This window comes from Dermacentor andersoni, chromosome 1 (assembly GCF_023375885.2).
Source record: "Dermacentor andersoni chromosome 1, qqDerAnde1_hic_scaffold, whole genome shotgun sequence".
In the NCBI taxonomy this organism is placed as follows: domain Eukaryota; kingdom Metazoa; phylum Arthropoda; class Arachnida; order Ixodida; family Ixodidae; genus Dermacentor; species Dermacentor andersoni.
Genome location: NC_092814.1, coordinates 65,873,378 through 65,890,567, shown reverse-complemented (window position 1 = coordinate 65,890,567; position 17,190 = coordinate 65,873,378). Strand labels below are relative to the sequence as shown.

The 17,190-nt window shown below is 40.9% G+C and overlaps 2 protein-coding genes across 2 annotated transcripts; one reads left to right on the top strand and one right to left on the bottom strand.

Annotated features, from left to right (window-relative positions):
- Nucleotides 1-1,117: 1,117 nt before the first annotated feature.
- Nucleotides 1,118-8,841, bottom strand: RsfS312 (ribosomal silencing factor RsfS-like protein, 312). The gene is made up of 3 exons (XM_050193295.3): nucleotides 8,141-8,841; nucleotides 4,579-4,757; nucleotides 1,118-2,445 (listed from the first exon to the last, which is right to left on the bottom strand). Exons 1-3 carry the CDS (start codon nucleotides 8,703-8,705, stop codon nucleotides 2,164-2,166), a joined length of 1,026 nt encoding a protein of 341 aa, XP_050049252.1. The 5' UTR covers nucleotides 8,706-8,841; the 3' UTR covers nucleotides 1,118-2,163.
- Nucleotides 8,842-9,088: 247 nt separating this feature from the next.
- LOC126545424 (transmembrane protein 41A-like) lies at nucleotides 9,089-16,900 on the top strand. The gene is made up of 5 exons (XM_050193298.3): nucleotides 9,089-9,600; nucleotides 9,687-9,843; nucleotides 9,927-10,088; nucleotides 11,271-11,409; nucleotides 16,629-16,900. The coding sequence occupies exons 1-5, from the start codon at nucleotides 9,500-9,502 to the stop codon at nucleotides 16,793-16,795; spliced, it is 726 nt and encodes a 241-aa protein (XP_050049255.1). The 5' UTR covers nucleotides 9,089-9,499; the 3' UTR covers nucleotides 16,796-16,900.
- The last annotated feature ends 290 nt before the right edge of the window (nucleotides 16,901-17,190 follow it).

Below are 17,190 nucleotides of genomic sequence, written 5' to 3'. Positions count from 1 at the left end.
CCGACAACGCCACGCTACCCAATAAGTAACGTCGGTCGAGCTTCAATAGGCAGGCGCCGCTACAACTCGGCAGCAGTACGATACGCTACCCTGGAGTACGCAACATCCCCACGCTACCGCTTGGGTGCCCCGGAGATCCTGCGCCGCCTGCTTTAGTACAACCTCAGGTGCTCTCCTGAGGCCTCCGCTTGCCGGTTACATCTGCCCTCCTGGTGCAGTGCTTGTAAAAAATAAAAAGCGACCCGCGACTTACACAACACCAGTCGGAACAGTATCCCTTCAGACACAGCGATCACCAAGCGGCTTCGGCGCCCACTGCCTCACCGCGCAGGCAGCCAGTGGCGGAGCGTATAAACCAACTCGACCGCACTCTGCAATGCCAGCATGTCTGGGGGACAAACGAACACAACGCGCTCTAAGAAACCTCCTCCGTAGTGCCTAGGCTGAGTCATATATTAAAGGAGCAAAAGCCCCCAGATTTTCTCTCTCGCGCCCGCTCGCACTCGCGCGTTCTACGCCGCCGGCGGCTGCGTATGACGCGGGCCTTAAGCGATGTTCGATGGGGACAGAGTGCGCCGAGTGCTGACAGCTTCGTGTGCACTCTGTTCTCACCGTTAGTTCACGTTGAAGCCAGACAGCATGAAGGTTAATATGCTCGCTGCTGCTGCCGTGCTTTCTCACTCCAGCGTTTTGACAGGGAGTGCGTGCGGTCATCGAGTGAGATGTGTTCATGTGCGAGTGTGACACCATGCTTGTTTGTTAGTAAGCAAATGTTTACAAGCTCATATGGCCGATAAACCTACTGTCCTTACTTTATATAGCTGTCTACTAATTCGCTATCACAATCGATCCAATCTCCAATCAATCCAATCCAATTGATCCTACAAAGCGCATCCAATCTTTCCAAATACAATGAACCAAATTGCCCAACAACGCATCCTGCTAAAGTTCAAGACGTCAGTTAACACATTACTAGGGAGTGCTTGTGTAATTTCAGTAGACGAAACGCATACTGTATTCATGCAAGTTTCAGGTAGTAATTGCTTGGAATGAGTGTTGCAGTATGTATGCAACAGATGTTTGCAACCATCACAGTGAAAGCACTGCGACTAACGAGTTTCATTACGAGGTTTTACTGCAGCACATTAATAACAGACATTCAAAATACTGTATTCAGGAAACAAAAAATAGAGTTTACTGCCAACAACGTGTAATGGTGTGCACTTAGCAGGATTGCTGCTAGGCTTCTCTATTTAAAAAGCTGCGATATTTTGTCACCTGAAGTTCCTGCTTCCATGAGGCATCACCCTGTGTTTAACAAAGTACTAGTACATAACCAAACACAGCTGCTTGTGACAGATGCCCTATTAGACTGCACATATGTATCGGCACCTAAGAATGCACAGTCACTTCTAACCATACCCATTAATCTCATGTTACTTCGAATGCTCCACAATATAAGCATGGGTTGTGCTGATTAGTCTCTCAGCTGCCAACTTGAAATGACACACTTGAGTACTAGAACTGCTGCTCTAAATTCACTTGTCCTGGGGCATAACATTAACAATATGACAAATATGACAAAGATATCTTCAGAGGTTCAAAATCAACCTGATTTCAACAAAAGTGCTTTCTCTTGAAAGCATGCTGTTACCAGTTAAATATGCAAGCTACAAGTTTGATTAAGAAAGCCTAAGTCCCAAATACAGCATGGTAAGTAGGCCTGCACAGTTGATATGGCCAATGAAGTGGCTGATATGAAACTGTCAGCAGTAGACTTCTTATTACCACTCATTAAGTTTCAGCCTAGTGTAGCCTGCAACATCACAAGTGATAGAGATGGGCAATACTGCTACAAACTGCACAGTGGGCAAATTACCATCAGGCACAAACGAAAATGTGAATAAGTCTTGAAGGTTCAGTCGTAAGTGAGAACAAAATACTTTGCTGTTCAACTTAAATAGCACTTATCCATTCATATCGCAGTCCAGTATCCACCCAGCAGCTTTGTTCGCTCTTCCTGACATTTATACAGCACAAACTGCATTCTTCACTAGACACCCACACTCTGTGGGGCGATGCACACACACTGACATTAACCGGTTGCACTTATAACAAGGTGAACAGACATAACAAATACATTTAAGCATGTTGCAGGGTAAATCAAGACTGCAAAGCACATCGATCATCAAGATCTTTGGGTTGCATCTCCTGCATCAGTTGGATCTGCTGCTGCAACAGGTTGTACACTGGATCATCCTTTGCATGTGTAAGGTCATCATAGCGGCTTCCTACAGTCCACAAGGTCTCTACATCATAATGTCTGCGTGCTTCTGCCAAAAATACGTGCAACACCACATTCCCCATGTCCAGCACTTTCCAGTCGGCACTTTCTTCTCCCTCAATGAATAAGGTTGGGTCGGTGCTAGCCTTCTTGCGCTTGTACTGCAAGGACAAAAGACAGAGAATATAACATCACTAAGAATATGTACGAGCACATTAAACAAGCATTGATGAAAAATATTGCAGCACAAAGTTTCATTGTTGACAGCAAGTTATGCAACAATGTAGACAGCAACATAATCCACATGTCACATAGGCGCTGCCTAGTGTGGCAGGCGCATAAGTGGATGGTATTTGCAGCAAGTCAATCAGACTGGACACAAATGGACACTGAATTTTGGCAAGGTTTGATAAATAATTAGGCAGCAAAATACCCAAAGCAGCTCTGAGCAATCTATAAATTCTATTAATGAAACTGTGGACACCTTTTTAAGTTCATAACCACTATGTCACACAGAAGCAGTCAGCAACAGCCTAATCCAGCTGGCACTGATGAATGCGCTTGTCCAGGAATGAGTAAGCAAGAAAACTTGGCCTTTAGTTTTTTTTCTTCTCAGAATTGAAAAATTGAGAACACAACTGAAGACCATTTAGGCTGGGATGATGGATTTAATGGCTTGTATGAAAATAAGAGCTGAAAGGTACTGGATTTCATTCAATTTGCTTCACGTGCTAAACTACATAATAATAAAAGCAATTCTACCTATTAACATGTGTGCATTTGAGTGCTGAGAGTAGCGTATACAATTTATTTATAGTTTAATTCTTACAACAAATGACCAGTAACTTTATAGTATAACTATGCCTTTCATAGTTCATTGCTCAGTGGAGAATAGACAACTGAACGTTATTATCATTGATGCATGGTGACGAAAGATCTCCTGCATTGGCTTCCCACTGATCTCTTTGGATTGATATTGGCTTGTATTGGAATGTTGATTCCCTGTCCAAGTTGTGCGCCATGAGATGAAGAATTACATGCTTAATATCTGCTACTATCTACAGCAATATAATAATCCACTATGTAGAATTTTACAGTGCGGCTAACAGGTGTTGCACCTGTTGTTAGCAAAAACAACCCACAGCTTTTCAAATAATTCTGACATACGCTGCTTCTGAAAGCATAGCATGAGCGCTCTTTGCTAGAAATATTTACCTGGAGAAAAAAAAATTCATAAAGAAAAGACTCGGCCAGTATGGATAGCCATTGAGCTAAAATTTTTTTATTCATGTTTTTATCTCTTTCTATTTTTATTTTTCTACATTTCCAACTCTAGCTTCACTTTTTGACTGCAAATGTAAATTTCCTTCTCATGATCAGGGTCCTCTGTGAGTAATTGACCGTTTACCTAAATCAATTACTCACAGGGCACCCTTATCATGAGAAGGAAATTTACAGAAGAATAAAAATGTGTTGGAGCGCATATGGCAGACATTGTCAGCTCCTGACTGGAAGCTTACCATTATCATTGAAAAGAAAGATGTACAATTAGCACATTTTACCGGTGCTAACATATGGGGCATAAACTTGGAGATTGACAAAGAAGCTTGAGAACAAGTTAAGGACCGCGCAAAGAGCGATGGGACAAAGAATGTTAGGCATAATGTTAAGAGACAGAAAGAGAGCATTGTGGATCAGTGGGCAAACGGGGACAGCTGATATTCTAATTGACATTAAGAGAAAAAAATTGAGCTGGGCAGGTCGTGTAATGCGTAGGTTAGATAACCGGTGGACCATTAGGGTTACAGAATGGGTGCCAAGAGAAGGGAAGCACAGTCAAGGACAGCAGAAGACTAGGCAGGACAATGAAATTAGGAAATTTGCAGGTGTTAGTTAGAATCGGTTGGCACAGGACAGGAGTAATTGGAGATCGCAGGGAGAGGGCTTTGTCCTGCAGTAGACATAAAATAGGCTCATGACGATGCTTTATCGTTTCTCTCTTTTTTTCTATCTTTAGTTTTCATGTCTGCTTTCTACCAACGCTTGACTGCTTATCACAAAATACAAAAAGGATAGACCGCAGAACTTTTTTTCACCACATTCAATGTACTGCACATAAAAACACTAGCCATTGCTATTTTCCACTACTGTTCGAAGCTACCATTCTTTATGTTCTGTGTGAATGGAAAATTTAACCTGTGTTTCCCGGCTCACACACAGAAAATACATGAGACAGTCTACATAAACTGTCTTTACTATGAGTATGGTATCAAAATGGACATAAGTTGCCATACCAATTTTCGCAAAAATTCTGTCACTCCTCGAGATTGACGTGGTGAGATTGCTGTTGCTAAAACCAAGTAGTCTGCATACGTCATCTCCTTTGGAACTGTGATAACAGCAATGTCAGACAGCTTTTCTTCTCGTAGAATGTTAACCAGCTCTTCAACTTCAAAGACACCAGTTTCACCACCTGTGGGGAAAATGAGAGAGGAATATTTATGGCAGTCACATAGCTAAACAAGAGGGGAAGAAAAGGTTGCTTATGCTCAAATCTCAGCCCAACAATGACAAACTGTCGGCAGATTTTGTGTCCAAGTCACTCACGCCAGGTACTTTTTAGTGATGCATACAATATGGCAGGCTGTCCTTGCGACAAGTGGCATACAGTTCGAAAGAGTGAAATGAAGGAAAGGAAACGGTAGCCGGACACTGGCACCCACCTAAATGTTACAGCAAATACAGTGAACATATACACCTTCATCTCTGCAAAACCAAAGCATCAAAACTTATACGGTTTACATCAGACCATGAGCCAAAGTCAAGGAGACCTCTGTCTGCTGTTAACTAAAGAAAAATTTAACCAGAAACTGCAATGGTTTTTACAACCTCCTACTAGCAATTAGCACCACATTCTTAGGAACTAGCATCTAATGGCTGTGAAATAGGGGCTCAATTTTGTTTGAAGCCTGTCTAAAGATGCCAAAAATGAAATTGCTTGCATGCGTGTGCTTTTTTTTATTCATGTGACCATTATATGATTGCAGCTTTTGCCCATTCGTTGACATTTGAAGTCATGACATTATGGTCACCACAAGGAAGCCTTGTTCAATCTGAACAAAGCCTCCTTATGTTTCTGCACTAAACATTTTTTTTCTTTCCTGCCTCATTTGACTGTTTCCTAGCTAATAAGCTTGCTGAACTTTGTATCTACGGCACTACGGATTGTGAGGCTGCAAAGCAACCACTTTTCTGTCACTCCATTTTTTCCCAAGGAGTTAAATAATAATACAGACTTGATTCAGCTAAGTTCAGGAATAGCAATCAAACTTCTTGGCTGCAGGATATCCTGGTCACAATAATGCAATGTGTGAAAAGGCACAGAGCAGACAAACGATAAGACCAGTGGCAGTAGAACAAGGTAATAAGAAACCTGGTGCAATTTCATGCTTATTCATACTATCATAACAGTGGCAAAAAGGGTTCAATATTTTCTTCACTGACCAAACTGTTGAAAATGTGCAGTCTTGAAAGATGTGAAGCAATGACAGTGGATGGCAGCAACAGCAGACGTGTTGCAAGGAATGCTTGCATGTTTTGCCTTGAAAAGTGAGTTAAATAAACATTAATGTTAAATGTTAGCCAACATATGATAGGAAGAATTGAGAAGGCATAGAAAGTCTTATAAAGCTATTTCTGTTCTCATCCAGCAATGATATCCAGCAATGCCCGGGTGTTGTAACAAAATTTTGTGATCACTGACCCTTTCATATTTCTTTATCACTGCGATAAATGTGTAAACTACCCTTTCACATGATTTAGTGATCACATAAGCATACACTGCAATCTTGTAGCCACCAAACTTGGTAGTACATGTGATTATCATGCTTTATTTTTTCCAATGGTACCTAACACCATGCTTTCCTTCAAGTCATAAAGTTTCTCACTATATTACCTAGAGGGAAATCTGGCACCCCTGTCTATGGGATTTTTCTAACGAGCGCTGTGCCGTCATGGGAATGACGGCATATGGGTGTGCGAGGCTTGTGTTGGCTGGTGTCGTACGAGGCTTCATCTAAAACATGGATATGGCTACATAAAAAACGTGTTCTTGGAATAAAAGCTTCATAAAAGGCTTTAATTCACCAATATTATGTTTTTCAATAAAGTTTACTCACCTACAATGCATAATCCAGCGAATAAAGAGGTTTTTTTGATAGCTGGCTGTGATTTGGGAGTGGCACGGGTGAAGCTTTCTGGTATTTTGTGTGTTTATACATTGGATAATAATACAAAATAAAACAAGCAGTCAAATGTTGGCGTTCCCCTTGTCCACTCCTGTCCTTCCATGTTTGCACTAAGCGACCATAATTTTTTATGGTCTACTCAGCAATATCAACCAACTAGCCTAGCAACATGTATTTCTGAAGAAAAGCAACGACAAACTATTCCAAAGTGAGAGTGAACCTTGTTGTCTGTCCACCAACTTTAGCAGCCAGCTGATACTTCTTACGTTTTATATGATAGTACACCGAATCACAAGTCCTCATAGTTAAACAAAACACGATCTTGTGTAATAACAGCACTAAAACAGCTCTATACATGCTGTTTTCGTAGGAAATGAATCATTGCAACAGACACAATGGTGCTAGCCAGGCGAGTCTTCAAGTCATGGAGGAAGGGAAACTTTTACCTGCAGCCTCCTCCATCTTTCTTGATGGGAAATAAACATTATTATTATTATTATTATAGAAGGTGGCATTACGTCACGCAGCCAGCCTTGGCAAGCGAACACTCCGTGAAGTCATAGTGGTGGCCCAACACGTGACCTTTTGAGCCGAGATCATGGAGCAAGAATCGAGATTTGCTGAGACATTTGGTTCCCAGTAGCTATGCCAGTAGCTTTTATTAGGTGTACGCTTGTTTAGCTGCTCTGCCATGGCTTTGCCTGCAGAGCAGGAACACTAAAACCAACTGCACACTTTGACGACGTGTTAAGCCACCACTAGCCCAGCAGAATTTGGCTTCAATTGTGTTGCGGTATGCTTCCTCCTCTTTTTTTCCTTTCTCCACGTTTCAAGGTGTCCTGGCTCTCCGAGAACGATGCCAATCCGAAGTTGCCATATACTAGCATTCCCATGCATACAACAGCTCAGCAGTGCCTAGGTAATATAGTGAGAAACTCTATGCTTCGTGTTGTATAATGAGAAGGTATATTTTGTTATCTTGTTGCATGTCAAGAAATGTACCACCTGCTTCAAGTGGGAACAGCCAAAGACAGTGCTCTGGAGATACTGTCTTAGTTGTGCCAATGAATTACTAGCAGCGGCATACATCAGTAAACGTATGATAATCATTGATTAAATAAATAATTGACCAAACTTCATAAATGCTTACTCTAGGGCACATGTTGTAGTTGAAGGCAGTCAGTGCTCCGGCCATGTGTAGGAAAACTAGCAGTAGCTGCAATATGACTCTCCAATCTTGTGAAGAAATGCAATAGCATTCAAGTTAATATTTTCCCGAAAAGGTTCCCTCGCGCAATACAGGTCCAAATAATGAATAGTGTGGCAGAATTTTAGGGCAAGTATCTCGAAACTGGTGCAAGTCGCGGGATTCCGGCTAAGTGGCCATGACTCGAGCACTGTATGGCTTCAATTCAGCAGTTACAAGTGCCCCGAAGTGTCTAAGAACCAAATTTTACATATCTGGTATGATCTGTGTCTTCTCAATGAAGCCGGTTACCTTGAAAGCGATAATCAAGCTAGCGGCTACCAAGCCCTAAATGCGTCGGCGAGTAGTGAAACTAATATTAGTTTGAGTAGACGTAACTGCATCAACGGGCGTGATACTCACGTTTTAAGTTGAAGCCTTCAAGTGGATCAACTTTGATGTTTTGAGGAATGTAATCCACATCAGCATCAGGCAATGCGCTTTGCTCCTCAGCCGAGTCCAGGATTATCGACGAGTCTTCGTCTGCAAAGAGCTTCTTGGCGTTAGCCCTGGCAGAATGCAGCATGCTGCGGATTCGAGGGCCATCCGTCCCTTTTTCTTTTGGCAGGTCTCCTTTCGTTGCGGCAGCGGGCGCTGGACTACTGCCGCTGCTACCGCCTTCGGCAGGGCTCGGCTTTGGCGGCACGCACTCGAAGTCGCGCCAAATGTCATTCAAAATTGAGCGCGTTTCGTCATCTGGTTCAATCAAGGGCTTCTTGGAAGATTGACTGCTTTCCAGTTTTGAGTCCACTACGTCGTCTTTTCGCAGAGACGAATGACGAGCGGAGAAATGACGTCGTAAAGCAGCCTGGTTGGCCAACCGTTGACATAGCTGGTCGCGATGAACATCGGCAGCCCGGTAGCCTATTTGTCTCACACCGAGTCCTCCTAGTCGGAAAAGCGTGGTTAGCACCATCTGCGACCCCATCGTGATGTATGAACTCCTCAGTCCTCGACAGCGCAACGACCGGTGTTTCAATGAGCCACCTCGCTGCTGAGGCACACTCCACCTGCGCGATATTGTCCAGCCACAGGGCCACTGCTGTTGCGACACGGCCGACGAAACCGGAAAGACCTTGCCTTACAATAACGGAAGCAATCGGAACTCCCAAGGTTATCAGTAGGCAAACTTTACGTCACCCAAATTATGCAATTCGCTCTATGGCCCTGCAACGGTATAAAAAAAACTTATAAGGTAAACTCGCTTTTAACCAAATTAGCACATTTCAAACGTTATTTAGCCAGAACTTAATTGTTAAGTTCGATTCGTATTTTCACATGTCCGCGTAAACGCCAGTAGGAGCGTAGGAGGCGCTGGTGGCGTGGACACAGCCCAAGCAGACTGCGCCGCTACTTCCTCTTGCCTCGTCGTGTTTCGTTGCCGAAAATCTGGCTTTGGCACCGTTTATTTTAAATGGCATTGCACATTCGCAGCAAAGAAAGTCGCTGCTAGCCTCCTAAAAGGGCAGTATTTGTAGCTCGAAGGTGGGCGGTCGCCTTGGTATCGTAAGATTACTTGGTGCAGACGACTAAGCTTATCGTGCGTTACGGTATACTTTTGGTTCTGTACAGGTGATTACACTTGCGCAAACGAGAAATTGGTCGCACCACTGTTTCCGTATACTATGATATGCCTTAGTGATAATTGATTTCACTACGTGTATGAATTGGTGCACCGTCGACTGTTGTAGGTTCGCAGCAGTTACTATGAAACACGCTTAAATGATGCATATTCTGCTACTGCCAGCCTGTGTGGCTATTGGCACAGGATGGTTATATCTCCTCACTACGCTACTTCCGAGCGTCGGCCACGATGATGATGCGTAAGCGAAAAATATGTTACTGCCGCTCTTACAAAACAGATTACATCATTCGTGATAGCGTCTAATATGCAAGTATTGTGTTTCAGGAGTCGCCTGAAGTTTCCTAGCAGTCATCAAGAATTGAAGGAATTAGCGGAGCTACTGAGTTCCTACAAAGAGCAACACGCAGCTTATGTGTTGGTGCTGTTTTCATCGGCATACTTGTACAAGCAAACGTTTGCCATTCCGGGATCCGTTTTTCTGGTGAATAATCTTTATTATATGCTCAAGGCAGTAGTTCGTCATGTTTATGTGTGAAAGTTAATATGCTGTCTTGGTTTCTTTAGAATGTTCTGGCTGGTGCACTGTTCGGCATCTGGAAAAGTTTTTTGTTGACTTGCCTGCTTTCTGGAATAGGCGCATCACAGTGCTATTTGCTCTCCAAATACTGTGGCCAAAAGTACGTTGCGAGTTACTTTCCTGATAAAGTAAAGCTTTTCCAAGACAAGGTATGTACTAACTCATATCTGATCTCACTGCATCAAACATAGTGTTTCACTTAAATGCAACCAAGACAATATTGCTTTTATTAAGATCTACAACGGCTTTGATGTATGTTGGCGGAATATTTTGCATATGTGTGAGCTATATGTAACAGCACACTTACATGTACTTCACCAACACGGTAAATGAAACCCATGTAAACATTTACAGGTAGGGTCGCTAACTTTGTCAACGTCATGTTTTTTGTGAAGGGTACTATAATCAATACTTACAAACAAATTGAGAACAACATAAAGTAGAGATACACCAAGACATTGCATTATTGAAATTTACTGGAAGGCTTTATATAAAATTTTGAACACTTAACAGTCACATAGTCCTGGGTTGTGCAGAGGGCAAATGTGTGTCCATTTCACTCATGCATGTAGTCCAAACTGGCTATGCCAGGTGATGCAGTAAGCACAAACAGTGGGTATGATGTATCGGAGAGTAGCAGAGGATACACTTGGACGTTTAGAAAAAGGCCCAGAAGAAAAAAGGAAAGGGATGGACAGTTCAGTCTCGTACCATGACGTTGAAAACTTTAAGGAATTAGGAATGAATGTGCTTGTGACAAGTTTTCTGATATGAAGGAATGACAGACTGTGTTTGCGATGCAGTTTAAAATGCGCCAATTTGGAAAGACCTAGAAAATTGGCAAATGATGTGCCAGTGTGGGGGCTAAACCCGCACCTGGCACTGGCTGCCACTTCAGCCCCCACAGTGGCATTGTGAGAGAAAAACTGGCTGTGCCAGGGGAAACATGGCCAGGTGACAACCATGTTTACAATTTTAATGTTTACAAGTTTAAGTGCAAAACACAGGTGGCACTGGAACCACCTGCTCCTCATAGTTATGGTTTTGTCTAATGTGTATAATTTAGGACAAGATGCGCAAATAATTTTTATACAGTGGTAATGCAGTGTTCATGGCACTCTGCTGCTTTTAAATTTACTCACATGTAGCCATTATCAAGAAGGTAGAAAGTGTTTAATGCATTCTTGTGGAAAGCAAAACTTGTGTCCTTTACAAGCTCAATGAGGTTGCAAAATTCCTCTCTTCACTTGCAACCTGTGCATAGCCATTAGCATACATCTTTGAACTTGCTGTGCATACAAACAAGGTTCCTTTTGATGCTGTCCATTCAGGTCAAGGAAAACAGAGATCGCCTCCTGTATTGGCTTCTCTTTTTGCGTTTATTCCCGATGACACCAAACTGGTTTCTCAACATTGCGTCTCCAGTTGTTGGTGTTCCACTGCACCTGTTCTTCATATCAGTTTTCATTGGTAAGCTCCAATTGTCATGTAAAATCAAGAGCAGAAATGCTAGTAATTGGTTCACGTACAGGTTTGAAGTCCAGCTGCACAAATTGACTTCTTATTCCAAGATATGAAAGACAAAGAAAAAAAATGTAGTGATGCTTCCAATTGACCGCAACATCTGAATGTGTCAAATGAAAGGGGACAGAGTGAGCAGAAGCATGGAAAATGAAGTGATTGCAATCTATTCAAGAATACACATCATAATTGCTAAAGAGGAGACTTGCTGCTCTGCAGGAAGGTGATGTGTCATAATGAGAATTATTTATTCTTGTACCCAATATATGCACCATGAGTGACGTGGTAGATATTTACACAGCACTTGTTTTGTGGTGTATGTTTGCTTGGTCCTTGTTTAGTTAGCCATTTCAGCTTACTTTGACAGATGCTCATTCTGTGCTTAAAATGTGTGGGACCTCCTCTTTTTTCATTGAGGCCATAGTAGCAGTAGCATGCTGTCACAGTAGCTGAAATATGATGATGCAAACTTATCAAATAAACAATACCACAGACCCATTTTACCTGCAAATGTACAGAAGGTGCATTAAAAAAAGAGAGAGAGAGCTTCATATGAAGAAAACTTTTTTTATGCCCTATTCCTTGTTCTAGCCAGTCTGACCAACCTGCTCAAAGCTAGGGTACTATACTAGAGGCATTCTACTTCACAGTTTCCTTGTAATTGACTGGGTGTACCAACTCGGACAACTTAATTGATTGAGCAATTCTTTATTGGTTTATCACATATACATGTGATGGGAGGCGAAGGGAAAAGCCATTCAAGAACGACTTGAGGGAGTCCTTTGCTCCCAATACTGGCAAAGACAGCAGCAGATGCACACACATTTTGTTCCCATTGTCGTACACTTTCGCAAAACCATCATTTTAAACACAAAATTGTCATACACTTTGACAAAACCTTAAAATTAAGCACATCACTAATTACTACCCTACACAGGTAATCATGCGTTAGCATACGTCACTTTGCATCAGCATTGAACGCCAGGACATTTCACAACAATGTACGCATAGTAATAGTGGCATTAAACAATATAATACAAACCATAAACAGCTGTAGAGGTCAATGTTAGGCTAGAAAGAATGCGTACAAGTCAGATAATTTTACTTCGCAAATATCAATTTGTTTTTCATTATAGTCATTTAGTAGACATGGAAGTTTGTCGTGAAACATTTGCCGACCATAGCCAGTACGACAATACAGAACATTCCATATTTCTGTTGTTCTTGTGTTATATGACACTTCCTTCAGATGGAGATTTGCTAACCCCATGAAGAGATAATTATGACAGTCACAATTTAGGCAACATTCACGCAACAATTTATACTGATATGTGTCTTGTGCCCTAATTACTTTAAATTTACTAAAGAGCTCCGCAGCAGAATGCCGGATTGGTACATTCTCAATTATTCTCAAAACTCTTTTTTGCATTACTAATAGCTGCGAGAAGTTCGATTGTGTAGTAGTCCCCCAGACCAAATGATTGGCAATAAAGAGGAAGCATTAGCTTGAAGCGAACTGCAATTACCCCATTCAAACACATATAACAAACAGAAATGATTTTGTGAGATAACCACTGCACTGATTTAAATGAAATTTGTTGCATTTGACAGAGAAAGTTAAATTATAGTGACTCTAGCAAGCAGAATTTTTATGTAGGGCCTTTTTATGTAAAAATTCCCCAAAATTAGTAAGTTAAAAAAAAAAAAAACGGAAGCATGAGAAAAGATATATATATTGCAGTTGTATAAACATCTGTTAGAGCATCTAAAGTGGACAAACTTAATTATTAAGTGAAAAAAAAAATAACTGTGGCACGAGAAAAAATATATATATTGCAGTTCTACAAACTGCATCTGTTAGAGCATCTAAAGCGGACAAGCTTAATATATGAATTTGCAGCAAATGTAAAAACGTTACAATGTTTACAAGGGTTTTGCAAAAGTCCTATATTTCAGAGCGGTGTAAAATACCGCAATTTTGCCTACGTTAAATGTATTATTAGGTGCAGTTTACATAATTGTGATATTCTTTTAATTGCCGAGTTATAGAGTCGAAAACTTGGTGCTTGAGCTTTTTTCAGTTTCGCTACAAAAAAATGCCCCCTAAAAAAATCTGCTTCCATAGTCACAAAATTTTAGCTCCATTTAGATACAACAAACCTCAATAAAATCGGTGCAGTGGTTGCTGAAAAAACAGCTTCTCAATTTCCATGTATCTATATAGGCGCTCCTGAGCTGAAGCTTCCTCTTAAGAGGTGGCTCTCTTGATCCCTTCACATCACATATAAAGATGAATGTGAAGTAACTAACAGGACACAAGATAAATATGACTGAATAAGTGCTGCTTTCAACTGCATTGATTGCTTACAAACAAGCATGTGAGTTCATATGTGAAACACACACCGGTTATATCACATGCAAGTTTAAGTAGATTATGCTATGTCAAAGACAGATGGGCGATACTGTCGAGGTTCAGGGGCACAAATACTTAATGAAAAATTATAAAGTCTATTCAGAGTTCAAGTGAAATTTTCATTTTTCATGTTTTCATGCTTACATGTTTTCTGGTCTTTAGGTATGAAGGAGGTGATGTCAGTGTGTTAACAAAGTGTTAAATATGCCACACACACGCACATACACACGCAGAGAGAGAGAGAGAGAGAAAAGTAAAAGCTTGTGCAGTAGCATTAATGTACTCTCAAGCATGGTCTCAACTAGTGGAGTCTGCATGCATGCACATGTTAAAGCTACATGCAGGAATCACAGCTAGCCCACAATCCAGTGATTTCTCACCAATGCCATCTTTTTAACAGAGTTATTGTCAATGTAAGGTCTACTTTCCTTTACATTTGAATGGTATTGATAAAACACGTGCTGTACACTTGTAAAAGCCTGTGATAATTAAAACCTCTCTGGTTTATTGGCTCCAGGAGGAATATCGTAAACGATTAGAAGGAATACTGTAATCATTGTGCAGGCAATCACATAATTTATGTGGACCAGCTGTCACAGATCATTGGTTCATTTTAAAATTTCAAGAATGCCCACATGTTTCATAAGGCCTCTATTACACATATTTAGAGCCTGCCACTTAAGGTATGCTGCATGCCTTATGCGTAATCTAAACATAATGACGTTTGCCTATTCTTTGCATTTATGATTGCAAATTCAGAAGTGCAATATGCCCTGTGCTCGGTGTGATCTCCTGAATTCATGACAGGAGGCTTTGGTATATTGTGAATAACCACACTTGAAGTTCCTTGCTTGTCCTTCGTTTCTCATTCAGATACAGATAATATAAAAGTGTTAAATTAAATTTGGACCAGAAATGGTTAAGTACACAATGCATATCCATCACACAGCAGTGAGCACATTACATACACTTTAGGACGATTTTTATTACGGCACACTATTTCCCGCTTGTTAGTGCAAGGTAAGTGCCACAGTAATGTACTCCACTCTTATGTAGCCATTCAGGATGTGTGTTCGCTGGATTTTGTGTTAGAAGCATTGCTTCAGTATTTGTACAACTTGTAGGCAGTAAAAATAAAAGTAAGGATGAATAGGTAGACAAATGCAGTACATGCATCCATGAATTTGAGCAACTTCAGGCATTGAAGAAAGTTACTGTAGTACTGAAATATGCATCACAGGTTGCATAAAACATACCGTGGAAGTATATTCTGCTGCTGTTACAATCGGCATCTCCTGAAGCAATAAAGAGGGAACACCCAATCACTATCAAGACGCTGTGGAGTGAAAGTCTGGCACTATTGTTGGAGCTGATGACCACAGTTCCACTGCATTGACGTCTTTTTTGGGGGCAAATTCTACCTACAAGTACCAAAATACATGCCAAGCTCATTTGAAGCACCTAAGATATCGGAAACCTGTTTATAGCTTACAAGTATGATTTCAAATCCACATGCAACTTTCACATGCCGTTACCTCTTGGGTCAGTCCACCTCTTATCCATTGTGTCATTGACAACTAGCACAAACAAAGGGCATCAGCAAGGGGGAAAAAGATTAGGCAGAGTGTGAAAACCCATTATACACCAAGAGATGCATAACGGAAAAGGCATTAGAGGGGGATGCTTGTGAAGAGGCAGAGAGAGACTAGAACAGGAAGTGTCGAGGGTGCGAGATACCGATAAGCAACAAGTGCCAAGGGCGTAGGTGCAGTTGCCCTTCAATTGCACCACTGCACAGTGATTGCATGCAGTTTGCAATGCACACTTAGTTTGCTTATACATGCCAGTGCACACAGCATTGCAATGTACACTTCAGCATGCTTTTTTTGATGCTCTTGAATGGTTATGCACAAGGAAATTCTAGAAATGCTGTGCATTTTAAATGTGTTTGAAAAATGCTGAATGCCAACCTTAAAAGTTTGTTTCTGCTCATGACACTCCATACGCAAAGCAGCTGGTACCAGTAATGCTTGAGCTTGTAAAAAAAAATGTCCTCTTAACATCGCTTAAGATTCAAGATATGCTATAATGATTCATTAATCACATCCAATCAGAGGCAGGACCAACGCCAGCAGTGGAGATGGTGCTACCAACAAAATATTGCTAAACAGCCATGTGTATGACAGTTTTCATGTACAATTCAGCTTAATTTTCATGAAACTGATGCTCGCAAAGCTTTTACAGAAGATTGAAGGGTAGGTAGTAAGGGCTTTATAATTGAATTACCTGCAATTTGTTAGAGTTGATATGATATGAATTGACAAATGATTAGACTTAACTTTGTTCATTCCTAATTCACTTTCCTCAAGTTGATGTTATGTACAAATGTGTCACTAAAATACATATGAATTTTTTGTTCCTTGCCTGAATGATTTATTTCAACCTTAGCTGAGCTTGCCAAAATTTACTGATGAAGAAGCATAATAGTGGAATGTGCAGTGTACCTTTCTGCTTGCAGTGAAAAAATCAGCCCAGTTGATGAATACATGCTATTTTTTACTCTGGGGTTTAAGTTTCCTGTGAACCAAAATGTGCTAGAGCCTTCAATTTTTCATCACTATTTACAATGATGCAACAACAAAAAAATTTTCTTCAATGTTCCACAGCCTTTGATTTATTCTTCAGTGACACCTTATCTACTAAGTAATTTTTTATTGTTAACACTTTTCTAAACCCAGGCATTTCTTTCTTGCAGGCTTGATGCCTTACAACTTTATATGTGTGCAGACAGGCTGCATACTCTCAGAGTTGAAGTCTATGAATGACATACTCACATGGACTACAATGGCCAAGATGGCAGCCATTGCAGGCGTTGCACTTTTACCAAGCCTTCTGATGAAAAGAGGTGTCAAGAAAGAGTGAGATATCAACTGACAAATGATTAGACTTAACTTTGTTCATTCCTAATTCACTTTCCTCAAGTTGATGTTATGTACAAATATGTCATTAAAATACATGTGAATTTTTTGTTGCTTGCCTGAATGATTTATTTCAACCTTAGCTGAGCTTGCCAAAATTTATTGATGAAGAAGCATAATAGTGGAATGTGCAGTGTACCTCTCTGCTTGCAGTGAAAAAATCACCCCAGTGTTTAGCACTTTTAATAACTATGGTGCAGAAAAATTTCAAGTGCCACAGTCAGCACATTTTATTGTCATGGGTATGAACTGACATTTAATTGAGCTTACCTTTTTATGTATGGTGAATAAGCACGTCAGTTTTGCACTGCATTTCCCGATATCTGAGTGTTACGGATA